The 17,152-nt window shown below is 38.4% G+C and overlaps 1 protein-coding gene across 1 annotated transcript; it reads left to right on the top strand.

Annotated features, from left to right (window-relative positions):
• Nucleotides 1–14,348: 14,348 nt before the first annotated feature.
• LOC127104257 (uncharacterized) lies at nt 14,349–16,286 on the top strand. Its single transcript, XM_051041449.1, has 7 exons — nt 14,349–14,480; nt 14,583–14,878; nt 14,971–15,153; nt 15,242–15,352; nt 15,427–15,508; nt 15,598–15,693; nt 16,263–16,286. Exons 1-7 carry the CDS (start codon nt 14,349–14,351, stop codon nt 16,284–16,286), a joined length of 924 nt encoding a protein of 307 aa, XP_050897406.1.
• The last annotated feature ends 866 nt before the right edge of the window (nt 16,287–17,152 follow it).

Below are 17,152 nucleotides of genomic sequence, written 5' to 3'. Positions count from 1 at the left end.
CCAGGAACAGAGACTTTAACAAGACTCTCATGGGGATAAGGAAAAGGAAAAAGAAAGCGTGAGCAGGACACGACTCTGAGTTAGGGAAACAACTGACACTGAGTGAATAAAACACGACTGGACCGGAGACCTCACTAGGGAGTGAAGGACTCACACTGGGGAAAGAAAGAATTCCAAAGGAGGACACATCCATTGGAAAGACTCAAGCTGACTCAAACTATCCGCAAAGGATACTTCGGATGAAAATCCGGACTCGGACCAGGAAAGATTCACAAAGAACCTCCCTGCCGGAGAAAAATGCATATATTGGGAAAACGCCAATACAGCAAAAGGGCAAAAATCACCATAGAAAACCACTGGAGAATGTCTAACAAAGAGACTCTCCTGGGGAAACAACAAGGAAATGAGGTGTTACCGGTATAAGGGTAACAAACTCAGGAAGAATGAATATCTAAGACCGGTATAAGGGTGAGAGATATCAATCAACCAACATCTGAGAAAGACCTGAAAAAGGTACATCAACTCAGGAAAATCTGACTCCACAGGGGACCAAGGTCATAATAGGGAGCAGAAAGGAAGGAACACCAGGGATACCGGTTAGGGCATATAATAGGTGACCGACCGAAGCGTGAATTGGTATATATGCCAAAACACTCATCATCCAAAAGGAGGGCTTGAAAAAGCAAATCGACTTACAGGATGGACATTCGAATCCACAACGGGAAAACGAATCTTACTCAACTGGGGACACAAACCCAAAGAGCGCATGAGATATAATATCCATTACCGTCAGAACGTGGATAGAATACTCGCATGAGATATATTATCTATTACCGTCAGAACGTAGACAATATACTCGCATGGAAGGAAACACTAGGGATACCGGTTAGGGCATATAATAGGTGACCTACCGAAATCGTGAATTGGTATATATGCCAAAACACTCATCATCCAAACGGATGGGTATTCGATTCTACAAAGAATACGAATCTTACTCTATTGGGGAAAATCAACAAAGCACTCCAACCAAAGAGCGCCTAAGATACATTATTCATTACCGTCAGAACGTGAATAATATACTCGAAAGGAAGAGACACCAGAGATACCGGTTACTGGGTATATAATAAGTGGCCAACCAAAAGGAGAGACAATCGATACCAACAACAGGGTAAACGAAAGACAACTCACAGGGGATAAATTGCAAGCATCCGACAATTATCCGAGAAACAAAGAATATTCGATTCCCACAAAGGGAAATAACGAATCTTACTCGACTGGGGAAACACAAAAGGTTTCGACTGAAGAGTGCATGAGATATATTATCCATTACCGTCAGAACGTGGATAACATACTCGCATGGAAGATTATCCATAACCGGTTACTGGGTTAATAAAGGATAAATCAACCGAAAAGAAGGCATCGGGATACCAAGACTAGATATATAAAGATGACCAATCAAAGGGAGCAACAATCATTACCAAGCAAACGGGTAAATGAAAGAAGACTCACCGGGGATGAATTGTATAAACAACAATTATCCACAAGGACTTGTTGGCGACTTCAAAGGAGATAACATTGCGAGCATACGGCAATGATCCAGAAGACTGATGGGGATACAATTGCTAGCAACCGGCAATTGTACACAAGCAAAGGAGGAATATCAACACCGAATACTGGATGAAGATAACCACGAAGAGTAACCATCATCGGTTAGGATGAACAACAAGGTTAACTCTGCAAAGGGGAGAAATTAGGGTTTACATCTACCGAATACGGGGTAGAAGACCAAAACTCTGGTTGGGGATAGGGTTGCTAGCATCCGACAACTATCCACAAGAAAGCACAAACTCCGTTGGGGAATAAAACCACAACAACACAAAACCCACCATCAACCAGAACGAACCACAAAGGTTACCTCTGCTAGGGGAAAAGAGATAGGACTTACGACTACCGAATACGGGGTAGTAGCCAACAACTCTGATGAGGATAAAAGATAGGGTTTACATCTACCGAATACGGGATAGAAAACCACAACGTTCGCGTGGGGAATGAAAGAATCACAATTCCGCACGGGAAACAAAATAGGGTTTATAACAAACCACCAACTGCTGAAGAGCAGAAAAACAGGATTTACGACTACCGAATATTGGGTAGAAAACCAACGTCTCTTGTTGAGGAATAAAAGGTATATAACCACAAATTCCGCCAAGAAGAGGGAACGTAGGACTTACAACTACCGGTATGAGGGTAGAGGCCCAAACTCCGCTGGGGATAAAAGGAATTATTGCCGGTTACTGGGCAATTCATTCATTTATTCCACAGGGAAGCACAAGAAACAGCTGACAAATAGCCAATTCAGGATCAAACGGAAAAGACAGACTGAATCAAAATTCGTCCTATGAGGATATAACTCAATAGGAACATCCATCCCAATATATGTGTTGGGAGGAAACGGAAACAACCGTCATCCACGAGGATACATCTCGGTGGGGAACTGCAGAAGGAAAGAAAGGCATCGGGATACCGAAACTAGGTATATAATGATGACCAATCCAGGGGAGAAACAATCGTTACCAACAACAAAGGGTAGACGAGAGATGACTCACTAGGGATAAATTGCTTGATCAGAGCAATTATCCAAAAGATGAGGGAATATCAACACCGAATATTGGATAAAGATAACTGTCAAGGAGGGGATTACATCTACCGGATACTGGGTAGAAAACTACGGAAAAGTAACCGTCATCGATTAGGATGAACAAAAGGTTAACTTTGCGAGGGGATAAAATAGGGTTTACAACTACCGGTATGAAGGTACAAAACCAGAGACTCCGCTGGGGATAAGATGAATGATTACTGGTTAATGAGCAATCATTCATTTACACCACAGGGGAGTGCAAGAAGCAGCCAAAAGAGGCCAATGCTGAAACAAAACTTGTCCTTATGAGGATATAACTCAATGAGGGACTCCATTCCAATATATGTGTTGGGAGGAAACAGAAGCAACCATCATCCACGAGGGTATAACTCAGTGGGGAATGTGGAAGGAAAGATGAACACTTTCTACTTATGGGGCTGACCCTATATGGAGAGATCAATCACCAACATCTACTTGGGGAACATAACACCCTCAAACAAGAGATAACGAGCAAAGATATATGGAAAATAATGCATCATGAATATTATCAATATGCACATATGCGTGGTTTATGTATGATGAATGCTGACAAACAGACATTTCTAACACAAACAGGTCCAACGAACAAGTACACAAACATCTGGTACTACATCTCAAGAAAGAAAACCAGGACCACAAAGATCTCCGCAGGGGAATGAGCAAAACATTCCAGCTGGGGGAAAAGGTCATCAAAATCCGCCATGGAAACACTCTACTGTGGAAATTATCAGAGGGGGAATCAAGGAACTCCGTGGGGAACAACCATCAAATCAGAAGTTTCCAAGGGTCATCAAATACTGTTCCAAATAATGAGATCACATCTGCTGAGGAGGAAGAATCACTATTCTGCTGTAGGAAAGAGGGATGAATAAACTTTCCCAACACTTCGCTAGGGGGGAAAAACCACAAAAGGCTCCGGAGGAAGAGGACACAAGCATGCCAGGAACGAACACATGTCTTACCCTGTTAAGAATCTTACCATCTTTGGGAGAGCACTGAAGACATCCTCAGTATCCCCTCATCATTGTGAATGTTCACTTTGTTTAAAAACGAATTATGAAAGATTTAGTTAAAACAATGATATTTTTCAATTAAAACATGCAAAACATTTGTTGAAATGGAAATAAGTAAGAGTGCAAATAATTCGATAAAGGCTCAAATTTATTTGATGGAATGGTAGTCTGCAAATGGCAAGACTCCATAGATTATTCAAATTTGAAATTGGTGATATAAATTGGAAAAGGGCTACATTCAACATAATGACCATTTCTCCACCAATTCTGAATCCGATGTATTTAAAGCTTTGGTTGATGGTGATGAGCGAGAACCTCTGACGGATGACACTTGTAGAACAGAGTCTTGTCAGGATGCAGTTACTTGCCAAATCCCTAATTTTTGCCTAGATTGCCCCAGAGTGGGGTACTCAATCTAGCGGGATACATATATTCATTTTTTTCATGTCTCTAACTTTTGCCTGGATCGCCCTTTCGGGTTTTCAATCCATCGAGACGCTCATTTTTTGCCTAAGTCTCCCTTTCGGGTTTTTAGCGAGCTATTCTGTTTTTATTTTTAGGCGAAGTATTTCTTGACTGCATCTAAATTCACAGGACGAGTGAAATCCTCCCCATCCATAGTTGTGAGTATCAATGCACCGCCTGAAAAGGCTCTCTTAACAAAATATGGACCTTCATAGTTTGGAGTCCACTTGCCCCTAGAATCGGGCGCGAAAGACAAGATTTTCTTGAGCACAAGGTCACCTTCTCGAAATACACGAGACTTGACCTTCTTATCAAAAGCTTTCTTCATCCTTTGCTGATATAACTGTCCATGGCACATGGCAGTCAATCTCTTTTCTTCAATCAAATTCAACTGATCATAACGACTCTGAACCCATTCAGCATCAGTCAATTTGGCTTCCATCAAGACTCTCATCGACGGGATCTCCACCTCTACTGGGAGCACATCCTCCATGCCATAAACAAGAGAGAAAGGGGTTGCCCCTGTTGAAGTGCGGACAGATGTAGGATATCCATGTAAAGCAAATGGCCGCATCTCATGCCAATCTTTATACGTGACAACCATCTTCTGTATGATTTTCTTGATATTCTTATTAGCAACTTCAACAACTCCATTCATCTTGGGTCTGTAAGGAGAAGAATTATGATGTGTTATCTTGAACTTGCTACATAGCTCTTTCATCATTTTGTTGTTCAAGTTAGATCCATTATCAGTAATGATCTTATCTGGCACACCATATCGGCATATGAGTTGATTCTTGATAAACTTCACAACAACCTGTCTGGTCACATTTGCATATGATGCCGCTTCAACCCACTTAGTGAAGTAATCTATTGCTACGAGAATAAATCTGTGTCCATTGGACGCTTTTGGCTCTATCATGCCAATCATGTCGATTCCCCACATGGAGAAGGGCAATGGTGCCGAAATCACATTCAGAAGTGTCGGAGGAATATGAATCTTATCCGCATAAATTTCACACTTATGGCATTTCTTCACGTATTTGCAACAGTAGGACTCCATTGTCAGCCAATAGTAGCCTGCTCTCAACATCTTTCTAGCCATGGCATGTCCATTGGAATGAGTACCAAATGAACACTCATGCACCTCAGTCATCAACAGGTCTTCTTCGTTTCTATCCACGCATCTGAGCTGCACCATGTCAAAATTTCTCTTATAAAGCACATCACCATTGAGGTAGAAACTTCCTGATAATCTCCTCAGAGTCTTCTTATCTTTCACAGATGCCCTAGGTGGGTAAATCTGGCTCTGTAGGAAACACTTGATGTTATAATACCACGGCTTATCATCTTTTACTTCCTCTATTGCAAATACATGAGCGGGTCTATCCAACCGCATCAAAGTGATATTGGGAACTTCATTCCAAAGTCTTACCACAATCATTGAAGCAAGTGTAGCAAGAGCGTCTTCCATCCGATTCTCATCTCGAGGAATATGATGGAAGTCAACCTTAGTAAAGAACGTTGAAATCCTCCTCGCATAATCTCTGTATGGAATGAGGCCAGGCTGATTCATTTCCCATTCACCCTTAATCTTATTAACAACGAGGGCCGAATCACCATAAACATCAAGATGTTTGATCCTAAGATCAATGCACTCCTCCAATCCCATAATACAGGCTTCATACTCAGCCACATTATTCGTGCACTTGAAATTTAGCCTTGCTGTAAAAGGAAAATGTGTGCCCTGAGGAGTAATAATCACTTCTCCAATACCATTTCCATATTGATTTACAGCGCCATCAAATACCATACTCCATCTGGAACTAGGCTCTGGCCCTTCATCGAGCGTAGGCTCATCACAATCTTTCATTTTCAAATACAGAATCTCCTCATCTGGGAAGTCATACTGAACTAACTGATAATCCTCAATCGGCTGATGTGCCAAATGGTCAACCAAGATACCGCCTTTAATAGCCTTCTGAGCTCGATACTCAATATCATACTCAGATAACAACATCTGCGAACGGGCGATCCTCCCTGTTAAAGCAGGCTTCTCGAAGATATACTTGACTGGATCCATTTTGGATATCAACCAAGTCGTATGATTCAACATATACTGACGTAAGCGCTTAGCAGCCCAAGCCAAAGCACAACATGTCTTCTCAAGCATTGAGTATCGAGACTCACAATCAGTAAACTTCTTACTCAAATAGTAGATGGCATACTCTTTCTTTCCTGATTCATCTTGCTGACCAAGGACACAATCAATGGTCTCCCTTCCACAGGAGGAGACAGAATTGGAGGCTCAGACAAATATTCTTTAATACTGTCAAAAGCTTTCTGGCAATCCTCGGTCCAATCATGGGATTGATCTTTCCGGAGGAGCTTGAATATCGGCGTACATGTGGCAGTCATGTGGGATATGAATCTGGAAATGTAATTCAAGCGGCCAAGAAAACCTCGGACTTGCTTCTCAGTTTTGGGTGCAGGCATCTCTTGTATTGCTTTGACCTTCGCAGGATCAACCTCAATACCTCTTTCGCTGACAATAAAGCCCAATAACTTGCCGCAAGGGACTCCAAATGTACACTTGTTGGGGTTCAGACGAAGCTTGTACTTCTTCAAATGCTAAAAAGCTTCAACAGGTGTTCTACATGCTCAACTTCCGTTTTTGACTTAGCAATCATATCATCAACATATACCTCGATCTCCTTATGCATCATATCATGAAACCAGGTAGTCATAACTCGTTGGTACGTGGCTCCAGCGTTCTTCAAACCGAAGGGCATCACTCGATAATAGAATGTTCCCCAAGGTGTGATGAATGTTGTCTTCTCCATATCCTCGGGTGCCATTTTAATCTGATTATATCCGGAAAATCCGTCCATAAATGAGAAGACATTGAATTTAGCTGTATTCTCTACCAACATATCAATATGTGGTAGTGGAAAATCATCTTTTGGACTAGCTTTATTCAAGTCTCTATAGTCTACACACATCCGGACTTTTCCATCTTTCTTAGGCACGGGCACAATATTGGCCACCCATTAAGGATATGTAGAAGTCACCAGAAACCCTGCATCAATTTGCTTCTGAACTTCCTCTTTGATCTTCACTGCCATATCGGGATGAGTTCTTCTGAGCTTCTGCTTCATAGGCACGCACTCAGGCTTCAAAGGTAGGAAATGTTGTACGATATCAGTATCTAGACCAGGCATGTCTTCATATGACTAGGCAAAGACGTCAACATATTCTCGTAGCAAATCTATGAATCCCTTCTTAACAGACTCTTCCAGGAGTGCCCCAATCTTTACTTCTCGCACACAACCTTCAGACCCCAAGTTGATTGTTTCCAGATTCTAAAGATGTGGCTAAATGATCTTCTCTTCATGCTCAACTAGACGGGTAATCTCGTCAGGAATCTCTTCAACATCATCTTCTTCTGCCTCAAATACAGGGAATTCAAAGTTGGGAGATGGTGTTGGATCATTATGTTCAATGGGTTTGATTATCCTGCATAATGATTTTGGATATAAAAGAGATTTTAGAATTCAAACAAAGCAAATCATTATGCAGATGAAAAGATTGATTTTATTCTTATTTTTAGGGTTTTATGTGATCACCAATTTCATGCAAAAAACAAAAAGGGAAAATAATTGGAGAAACAAACATTTAACATGAATTTATTGAATGAAAATATCATTGCATATATGCGCCAACAATGTCATCACTTCTCCTTTTGGCATGGGAGAAGGGTTTTTTAAACACAATGAACATTACTTTGACTTATGGATAACTGTTGGAATATCCACAACGACCCAATTATTGCAGATTCTTCCAGGGATGACGAAATTGCCAGAATCCTCTTCGTCCTCACTACGCCAAAAAGTGCTTTTGGCAGCACCAAAAAGAAAGCGCTTTTTAAAAAAAGCGCTGTAATAGCTTGAAAAAAAATTCGCCTATGTAAAGAAAGCGCTTTTAAGGTAAAAGCGCTCTTATAGGTCTCCACTTATGAAAGCGCTTTTAAGGTAAAAGCGCTCTTATAGGTCTCAGTCTCACATCTATGAGTTTCACACTTATGAAAGCGCTTTTAAGGTAAAAGCGCTCTTATAGGTCTCATGGGTTTCACACTTATGAAAGCGCTTTTAAGGTAAAAGCGCTCTTATAGGTCTCAGTCTCACACACTTATGAAAGCGCTTTTAAGGTAAAAGCGCTCTTATAGGTCTCATGGGTTTCACACTTATGAAAGCGCTTTTGAGGTAAAAGCGCTCTTATAGGTCTCATGGGTTTCAGACTTATGAAAGCGCTTTTAAGGTAAAAGCGCTCTTATAGGTCTCAGTCTCACATCTACGAAAGCGCTTTCATGGTAAAAGCGCTCTCATAGGTCATTTATAAAAATTATAATAAATCTAATATTACAAAATCCCTGACTTTCAGAAATCCCTCTTTCACTCTCTCTCGTTCGAAGCTCTCGCTGCCCTGGAAAAAATTCCACAGAGTACCTGGAAATCTCAACGATAAACACTGCAAATTTGAAAGAGACTGCATTCGAAAGAGAAGGATTCAATACCTGGAAATCTCATTGCGTTTTAAGGTTAGGTTTTCGTGTCTTTCTGTTTTGCCCTAGAAGTCAAAGAATAGGTGGTCGATTTTGGTTTGAATGGACTTGCATTGCTACATTATGGGTTATTTATTTGTCAGTATCGATTGCTACATTATGGGTTAATTATGTGTAGAACGAAATCTCTCGCTTTCCTCTCAATTTCGATTAACCTACTTCTGATATCAGGTTCGTTTCTCGTTCTTTGTTAATTACAATTTCTCGCTATTTCAGATTCAACCTAGAATTTTTCTGTGCGATATTTTTGTTTTTAGGGTATGATTCTTGCTTCAATTTCAAAATACGACGGTGATAATTCTTTGATTTGTATTAGTGGCTTCTTTCCTGAGTATGGGAATGAGATTTCGCATTTTTATTTATTTAGGGTTTTGTTTTTTTTCGATTGAACGGTGAGGTCAATTTATTTGGAATTCATCGGTTGTTTTATAGTTCTTCATGGAAATTTCAATATTTTTAATTTTTGCTTGGTTTAGCTTAATATTGCTCCTTTTTGGGTCTGGTGCATCTGTTTGATTATGATTTTTTTTCCTTCACTTTTCTCTAACTTGTATGTATTCTTCAATTGAAAGTTGAATGAATCTGCTGGATTCATCTAGTGTCCATTGTTTTTATAAATTGTGAACTATCTCCTAAAACCAACTAGTTTGAAGTGCTTGTAAATGAAAATGATAAAATTATGTTATCGCTACCATCGTGATTTACTAAGTAGTATAATGCTTAACATATAATGGTGGAGAACAATCAAATCTTTGTAAAATCAAAACTTCTGGAAACTAAGGACTTGAACTTGTAAATACCATACTACACACACGGAGGCTCTGATTTGAGTGATTAATATTAATTGGTTTGTTTCAAATTTCTACTGTGTTAGTGATAACTACTGAAGCCTAAATGCATTGATTCTGAATGAATTGATGCGTAGACTCTATAGTGTACTAACTACTGAATACTAAAAACTCGAATGAACAGTTTATTTCCTTCTGCTGGTTAAATTCCGATGCAGCTATTATATGGATCATCGCTTAGAATTTTGTATTCTCTCTTAAATCCTTTTTGCTGCCTGCATTTTATCCTTCTGAACTCTATTGTTGCATCTAATGTTAAGCTTCTAAGACTTTATTCACTTTTCCCAAATTTTTAACTACCAAGTGCACGATTCATGACTTTTCTCTTGCCTGCGTATTATTCTACCAAGTTACCAAAATATGTTAGTTATGTATGTTGCTTTATCATTTGACCTTGATATGCAGGCCTGCTATACAGATTCCCTGCGCAAGCAAAGCTGTTGTAGCTGTCCGGTTTTGTCCTATATTTTTTAATCTCAAAGCGACAAACTCAGGTACTTGTGCACTTAGTATAGTTCTGTTTACAACCAGTAACTATGTACAACCAGTTATATGTGGTACTGTTCCAATTAAACTGCCTGTGTGGGATGTATTCCGTCTTAAATCTATATGACCTCTTACTAGTAAAGATCATGAGTGGTGGCCTAGAGGTTCAAAGTGATTGGTCTGAGCTAATTAGACAGTTTTATATTATTTAGCTCTAGTTATGCATTAGGAAGCAGTTATGATATTTGGAACTGTGTTTTGGTCGCAACAAGCTCTTGAGTTCTTGGAAAGGAGACAGACAAAAGACTCAAAATAGTGGGACTTAGACGAGTTTCACCCAATAAAAGAGTGTTAGAGTTGGTATTGTTAGCACTCCTTTTATTAATATTAGTCCACGTAGTTTAACTATTGATATACCGGTTCGTCCATTGACACACTAACCTTATATCCCCATCGAGTTGATAATTTAATAAAATTGATAATGTGAATTGAATTTCTTGGTTCTTGAATTTCTTGGTTCTTACTTGTGAATTGAATTTCTTGAATGATCGATTACTTGGTTCTTGAATTGTTCATGTGCATCATATAAGTTTCTTGAATTGTTTTATACGTTATGACTTATCCTTGATGTTGTTTTATATGTACAGCGCTCATTCCCTGTGTTTCCGTGAGTTTGACCTTCTCGACGTTGCTGTTCGGTAAATCCGAGGTAAATTTCTTCCTCAAATTACTGGTACACTGTGATGAATTTGTCTGAAATTGCGTGAATATGATGTGTTTTCTTGCTCCGTATTCATTCCGTGTATACTTTGGGTTTTGACAGAAACGCGTTATACCGTTTTGTACCCTAATTACTTTGCGTTAAAACCATGGATAAGACATGGATGTATTCCAATCGATTGTCGAAAGAGTACGAGAATGGGGTATCGAAATTTGTTAAGTTTGCTATTGCGCACGCCAAAGACCCCAATCGAATGACATGTCCTTGCTTGAGTTGCTGTTATGGGAGTCAGGTTGACGCGGTTCAGTTGGCATCGCATTTACTACGGTATGGAATTGATAGAAGTTATACATGTTGGAATTTGCATGGTGAGAAAAGTAACGAGAATGTTGAATCGGGGTATAATACGACCTATGCTTCAAACGACGATTGCACAGATACATATGATTATGATCGAGTCGAAGAGATTGCAGAAGCGCTTGAAGAAGATCTTAAGGACTGTCCCAAAATGTTCGAGAGGTTGGTAAGCGATGCAGAGAAACCGTTGTATAATGGTTGTACAAAATTCACAAGATTGTCTGCGTTATTAAAGTTGTACAACTTAAAGGCGGGCAATGGATGGTCGGATAAAAGTTTCACAGAGTTATTAGCTCTTATGAAAGATATACTACCAGAGGATAATGTTCTTCCCAATCGAACGTATGAGGCCAAAAAGATGTTGTGCTCTATTGGCATGAGCTATGATAAGATACATGCCTGTTCAAACGATTGCGTTTTGTTTCGAAACGAGTATGCATTGTTAAATGAGTGTCCTAAATGTGGTGCCCCTCGATATAAGAAAAAGTTGTCTCCAGCAAAAGTCTTATGGTATTTTCCTATAATTCCGAGATTTAGACGCATGTATCGTAGTGAAACCGATTCAAGACACTTGACTTGGCATGCAGATGAAAGAATTATTGATGGAAAGTTTCGACATCCGGCAGATTCACCCCAGTGGATGAAAATTGATAATGATTATCCTGAATTTGGAAAAGAAGCAAGAAACCTTCGCTTGGCATTGTCTACTGATGGAATGAACCCACATGGTATTCAAAGTATCTCGCATAGCACATGGCCTGTGATTCTTATGATTTATAACCTACCTCCATGGCTATGTATGAAGCGTAAGTACATGATGTTATCTATGTTAATTTCTGGGCCTAAACAACCAGGGAATGACATAGACGTATACTTGACACCCTTAATCGAAGATTTAAAGTTTTTGTGGGAGAACGGTGTGGAGGTTTATGATGGGTATAGGAAAGAAAGTTTCAACTTGAGGGCGATGTTGTTTGGAACAATTAATGATTTTCCAGCATACGGAAATCTATCAGGGTACAACATTAAAGGTGAAAAAGCGTGTCCTGTTTGTGAAGACGGAACCGATACGATGCGATTGGACCTTTGTCATAAGAATGTCTTTCTCGGTCATCGTAGATTCTTAAATTCTAATCATCACTACCGTGGGTGGAGAAAAGCATTCAATGGAAATACAGAAGAAGGTAGAGCTCCAACAATGTTGACAGGTGATCAAATTTTTGAAAAGGTGAAGGACGTAAGTACTAAGTTTGGCAAGCCTTTTGCACATACACTTGTCAAGAGTGGGTGGAAGAAAAGGTCAATTTTTTTTGAACTGCCATATTGGAAGTCTTTGTATGTAAGACATTTCCTCGATGTTATGCATATTGAAAAAAATGTATTTGACAGTGTTATTGGTACGTTACTCAATATACAAGGAAAGTCTAAGGATGGCCTTAATGTAAGGAAGGACATGGTAAACATGGGAATGAGAACTGAATTGGGACCCGTGAAGAAAGGAAAACGAACATATCTACCACCTGCTGTTTACACTCTATCTAGAAAGGAGAAAAAAATATTGTGTAAGTTCCTAAGTGAAGTTAAAGTTCCAGAAGGCTACTCATCAGATATTAGAAGACTTGTGTCTATGAAAGACCTCAAGTTAAAGAGTTTAAAGACGCATGATTGCCATGTTATAATGGAACATTTTCTACCGATAAGTATACGTTCTATTCTGCCAGAAAAAGTAAGAAGCGCAATAACTAAATTGTGTTTTTTCTTCAAGTCAATTTGCAGTAAGATGATCGATCCTGCGATCTTACCAACATTGCAAAAAGAAATAGTTGTTACTTTGTGTGATCTTGAAATGTATTTTCCTCCCTCGTTTTTTGACATAATGGTCCATCTAGTCGTTCATCTTGTGAAAGAGACACAATTGTGCGGACCAGCTTATATGAGATGGATGTACCCTGCTGAACGTTATATGAAAATATTAAAAGGGTATGTGAAAAACCGAAGTCGACCAGAGGGTTGTATTGCCGAACGATACATTGTTGAAGAAGCGGTTGAGTTTTGTACAGAATATTTGTCAAATGTTCAATCAATTGGACTCCCCAAATCTCATATTGTTGAAAAAAAAGAAGGTAAACAGCTAATTGGAAATAAAGTTGTGACAGTATCAAGGGTCGAACGAGATCAAGTGCATTTGTATGTTCTGCACAATGAGATTGAGGTTGAGCCGTATGTTGAAATGCACAAGGGTGTTCTTCGAGGTTTAAATCCGAATAGAAATGAGAATTGGATAGTACGAGAGCACAATCGAAGTTTCATACCATGGTTTAAGGAACATATTTATTCAAAGTATCGTTCAGATCCCGCTTCAATAACAGAAAGGTTGAGATGTTTAGCATATGGTCCAAGTTTGGTTGTGTTTTCTTATAGCGCATACGCAATTAATGGATACACATTTTATACCAAAGAACAAGATGATAAAAGTACTATGCAAAATAGTGGTGTCACCTTGGTAGCTGAAGCAATGCACATATCAAGTGTGAAGGACTTAAACCCGAAATTTGCAAATCTGTCATATTTTGGGGTTATCGAGCGCATTTTGGTGTTTGATTATGAGAAGTTTCAGATTCCTATATTTGGTTGCAAGTGGGTTGAAAATAATAATGGCATACGAGTGGATAAGTCAGGATTTTTGCAAGTTGATCTTAATAGGGTGGGGTACAAAGATGAGCCTTTCATTCTAGCCTCTCAAGCTAAACAAGTATTCTATGTCACTGATCCGACAAGTACGAAATGGTCTATAGTGCTTTTATCTAACAAAGTAATTGATGAAAGAATTGGAGATCAAGGTGATATTGATGTTGAGATTGAATCTTTTACCATAAATGATCAAAATGAGAATGAATCATGTATTAGAAATGATCATAATGAGGGTATTTGGATCAATCCAACCGTCCGCGTTGTTAAAAGAAAAGTAGAACATATTCCTACCAAGAAAAAAAAGAGACGTTACTGAAAAAGGTAATAGTATAATTATAGCCTATGTCATTCAAGAAAATTTAATTATAGCCTATGTCATTTTATATTATTCAATATATATATGGATTATTGATTATGGATTTTTATATTTTTCATTTCATTTTTATATTTTTTCTTTATTACAGGTTAAATGGCTAGTGATCAAGAAAACTCACAAGATGCAAATGCTCCTGATGATACTTCAGAAAAAGAAATTACACGAGGCATCACTATTATGAAGAGTATCATTCGTGATAGAGGATCATTTGTTGCGGCACAACGAGTCTGTTGCATCACAAAAAGAGGTATATTGAAAGTGTTAATTATATGATCCGAATCAAAAAATGCATGATTTTATAATTTACCTATGTTATATGATTTATAGGTATTTGCTCAAGGGTCACAACAACTGAGCCAGAAAATTGGTAGTCGACAGAAAAACAAAAGGGATCTTCCAGTGACTTCTTTGCCAAAAAAACGTGCTTTTGTGCCTCGATACCAGATATCTCTTGAAACACTTGTTGACTCATCAGATATGGCAACAGCTGGTGCTATTCGCTTACTGGATATGGAGGAAGATATCTTTGGTTATTCATGCACTGAAACAATCGGAAAAGAAGATCTGGAACATATTTTTCGGCATCAAGAATTAGGCGTCGGTGTTATACACACATACATTCGGTAATCCGATCTATATATTATTTAATTACTTGAACAATTTATTTACACATTTCAATAAATATAGTCTAATGTTTATTATGTTTTTATTGAAGGTTCTTGTATGACAATTTCATGCGCGGGAATGATCAATTGTCAAACAGATTCCGTTTCGTGTCTTCCTCCCTGGTCAACAAAGCATTAATTTGTAGGGAACCAGATTCATGTAGAGAGTACTTAGTCAAGAGATTCATGGCCAGCAGTACAAACAACTTGTATCTTTGGCCGTATAATTCAGGGTTAGATTTTAATTCTAAGTTTATTCTAATCTTTAATTGTTTCTTTTACGTAAAAAATTTCCATATAAACTTTTGTTTTAATTTATAGGTGTCACTGGTTGTTGCTTGCTATTGATCCTTTAAAAGAAGTGGTATATTTTCTGAATTCGATAGATGGTGAATGGACAAATTATCCGGATATGAAGCAATTAGTTGATACGTAAGTGAGACTGTTCTAAATATTCGTGTATATTTATGTGAGATTGTTCTAAATATATGTTTTTATTTTGTTAGATCAATAAAAGTGTTCCGATCTCAAAGACAAGCTCGAGTACCACGTACTAAATCCAGCAACATTACGTGGATAAAAGTGCAGGTACTTTAATTTTCACAATTTTGCTTATAATAGTGATGCTACTTGATAAGAAAAGATAACTATACATTCTTATTTATTTTTCTATGTAGTGTCCTCTACAGCGCAACGGTATCGATTGCGGATACTTTGTAATGAGGTTTATGAGGGAAATCATTAATATGAATCAAATAGAGATTCCAATCACGGTATGGATTTATAACTTAGGATTTGTTTTAATATTTATCGAATATTTCATATTATTTATTACTTTTAACTAAATCATGCATATTATGTTTTGTTATGTAGTACTTTGATGAATACAAGTGTGCTCATTACACGAGACTGCAGTTGGAACAAATCAAGGAGGAATTGTGTCAATATTTTATTGAGAAAAGATTAATTAGTATATAATGGTTTCAAAATAACATGAATACTTTGATGAAGAATGGTTTCTGGTTGGCAAGTGTATAGTTCTTTATATTTTTAACAGATTAGTTATGACTCCAAATAGGCCGTATAACATATTAGTTTTGACTTGTGTATAGTTCTTTATAATTTTAGTGATATCTTTAATTTCATGGATAGATTAATGTGTTCATTCTTGTGTTGGTTTGCTTTAAAAAATTACAAATGCTTGAATTATGACTCCAAATGTGTTCAGTGCCTATCTATCCTTGTGTTGGTTTTCTTTCATGGATAGATTATGACTCCAAATGCTTGAATTAGAGAGGCTTGATTTACAGGTTTATGGGATTATTCCCAAAAAATATTACAGGTTGAAATGGTAGGCTTAAACTGAAGGCAGCGTTTTGTTATTTTACTAGAGGAAAAGACAGCGCTTTTTAGTAAAAAGCGCTGCTAAAGGTTGTCAATAGAGAGCGCTTTTTACTAAAAAGCGCTGCTAAAGGTTGTCAATAGAGAGCGCTTTTTAGTAAAAAGCGCTGCTATAGGTTGTCAATAGAGAGCGCTTTTTACTAAAAAGCGCTGCTATAGGTTGTCAATAGAGAGCGCTTTTTAGTAAAAAGCGCTGCTATAGGTGGTATATAGACAACCTTTAAGAGCGCTTTTTACTCAAAAGCGCTGCTAAAGGTTGTCAATAGAGAGCGCTTTTTAGTAAAAAGCGCTCTTAAAGGTTGTCTATATACCACCTTTAGCAGCGCTTTTTACTAAAAAGCGCTCTCTATTGACAACCTTTAGCAGCGCTTTTTAGTAAACAAAAAGCGCTGCTAAAACCTATAGCAGCGCCACCTACGGCAGCGCTTTTAAGCGCTTTTAAAGGCCAAAAAAAGCGCTCTCATAGGTCTTTTTTGGCGTAGTGCCTCTTCCAAAATGGCATCAGCCTCCTCATCCTGACCAGTATGGATGAAACCTCCACTCTTGAACAAACCTTGCTCGTTGAAGACCCCAGAAGAATAGCCTATACCAGCCCGGGACTTGTTGTCTTCCAACTTGATCATTTTGCCCCAATCCAGCAGTTGCACCATGCTCAATGGCCAACTTCGCATCTTTGTAGGAAGCAAACGAGGGAGTTCTCTTCTTAACAGGCTCAACAATAGATAAAACTTGAAAGGGAGTTCCAACTTCATCCTCAGCATCTATATATGAGAAGGAAGACAAATGGCTAACCAGGAGAGTCTTTTCTCCCCCTACCACCACCATTTTCTT

Source organism: Lathyrus oleraceus, chromosome 7 (assembly GCF_024323335.1).
Source record: "Lathyrus oleraceus cultivar Zhongwan6 chromosome 7, CAAS_Psat_ZW6_1.0, whole genome shotgun sequence".
NCBI lineage: Eukaryota > Viridiplantae > Streptophyta > Magnoliopsida > Fabales > Fabaceae > Lathyrus > Lathyrus oleraceus.
Note: the sequence above shows the minus strand (reverse complement) of the source record. Positions and strands in the feature narration are given on the sequence as shown.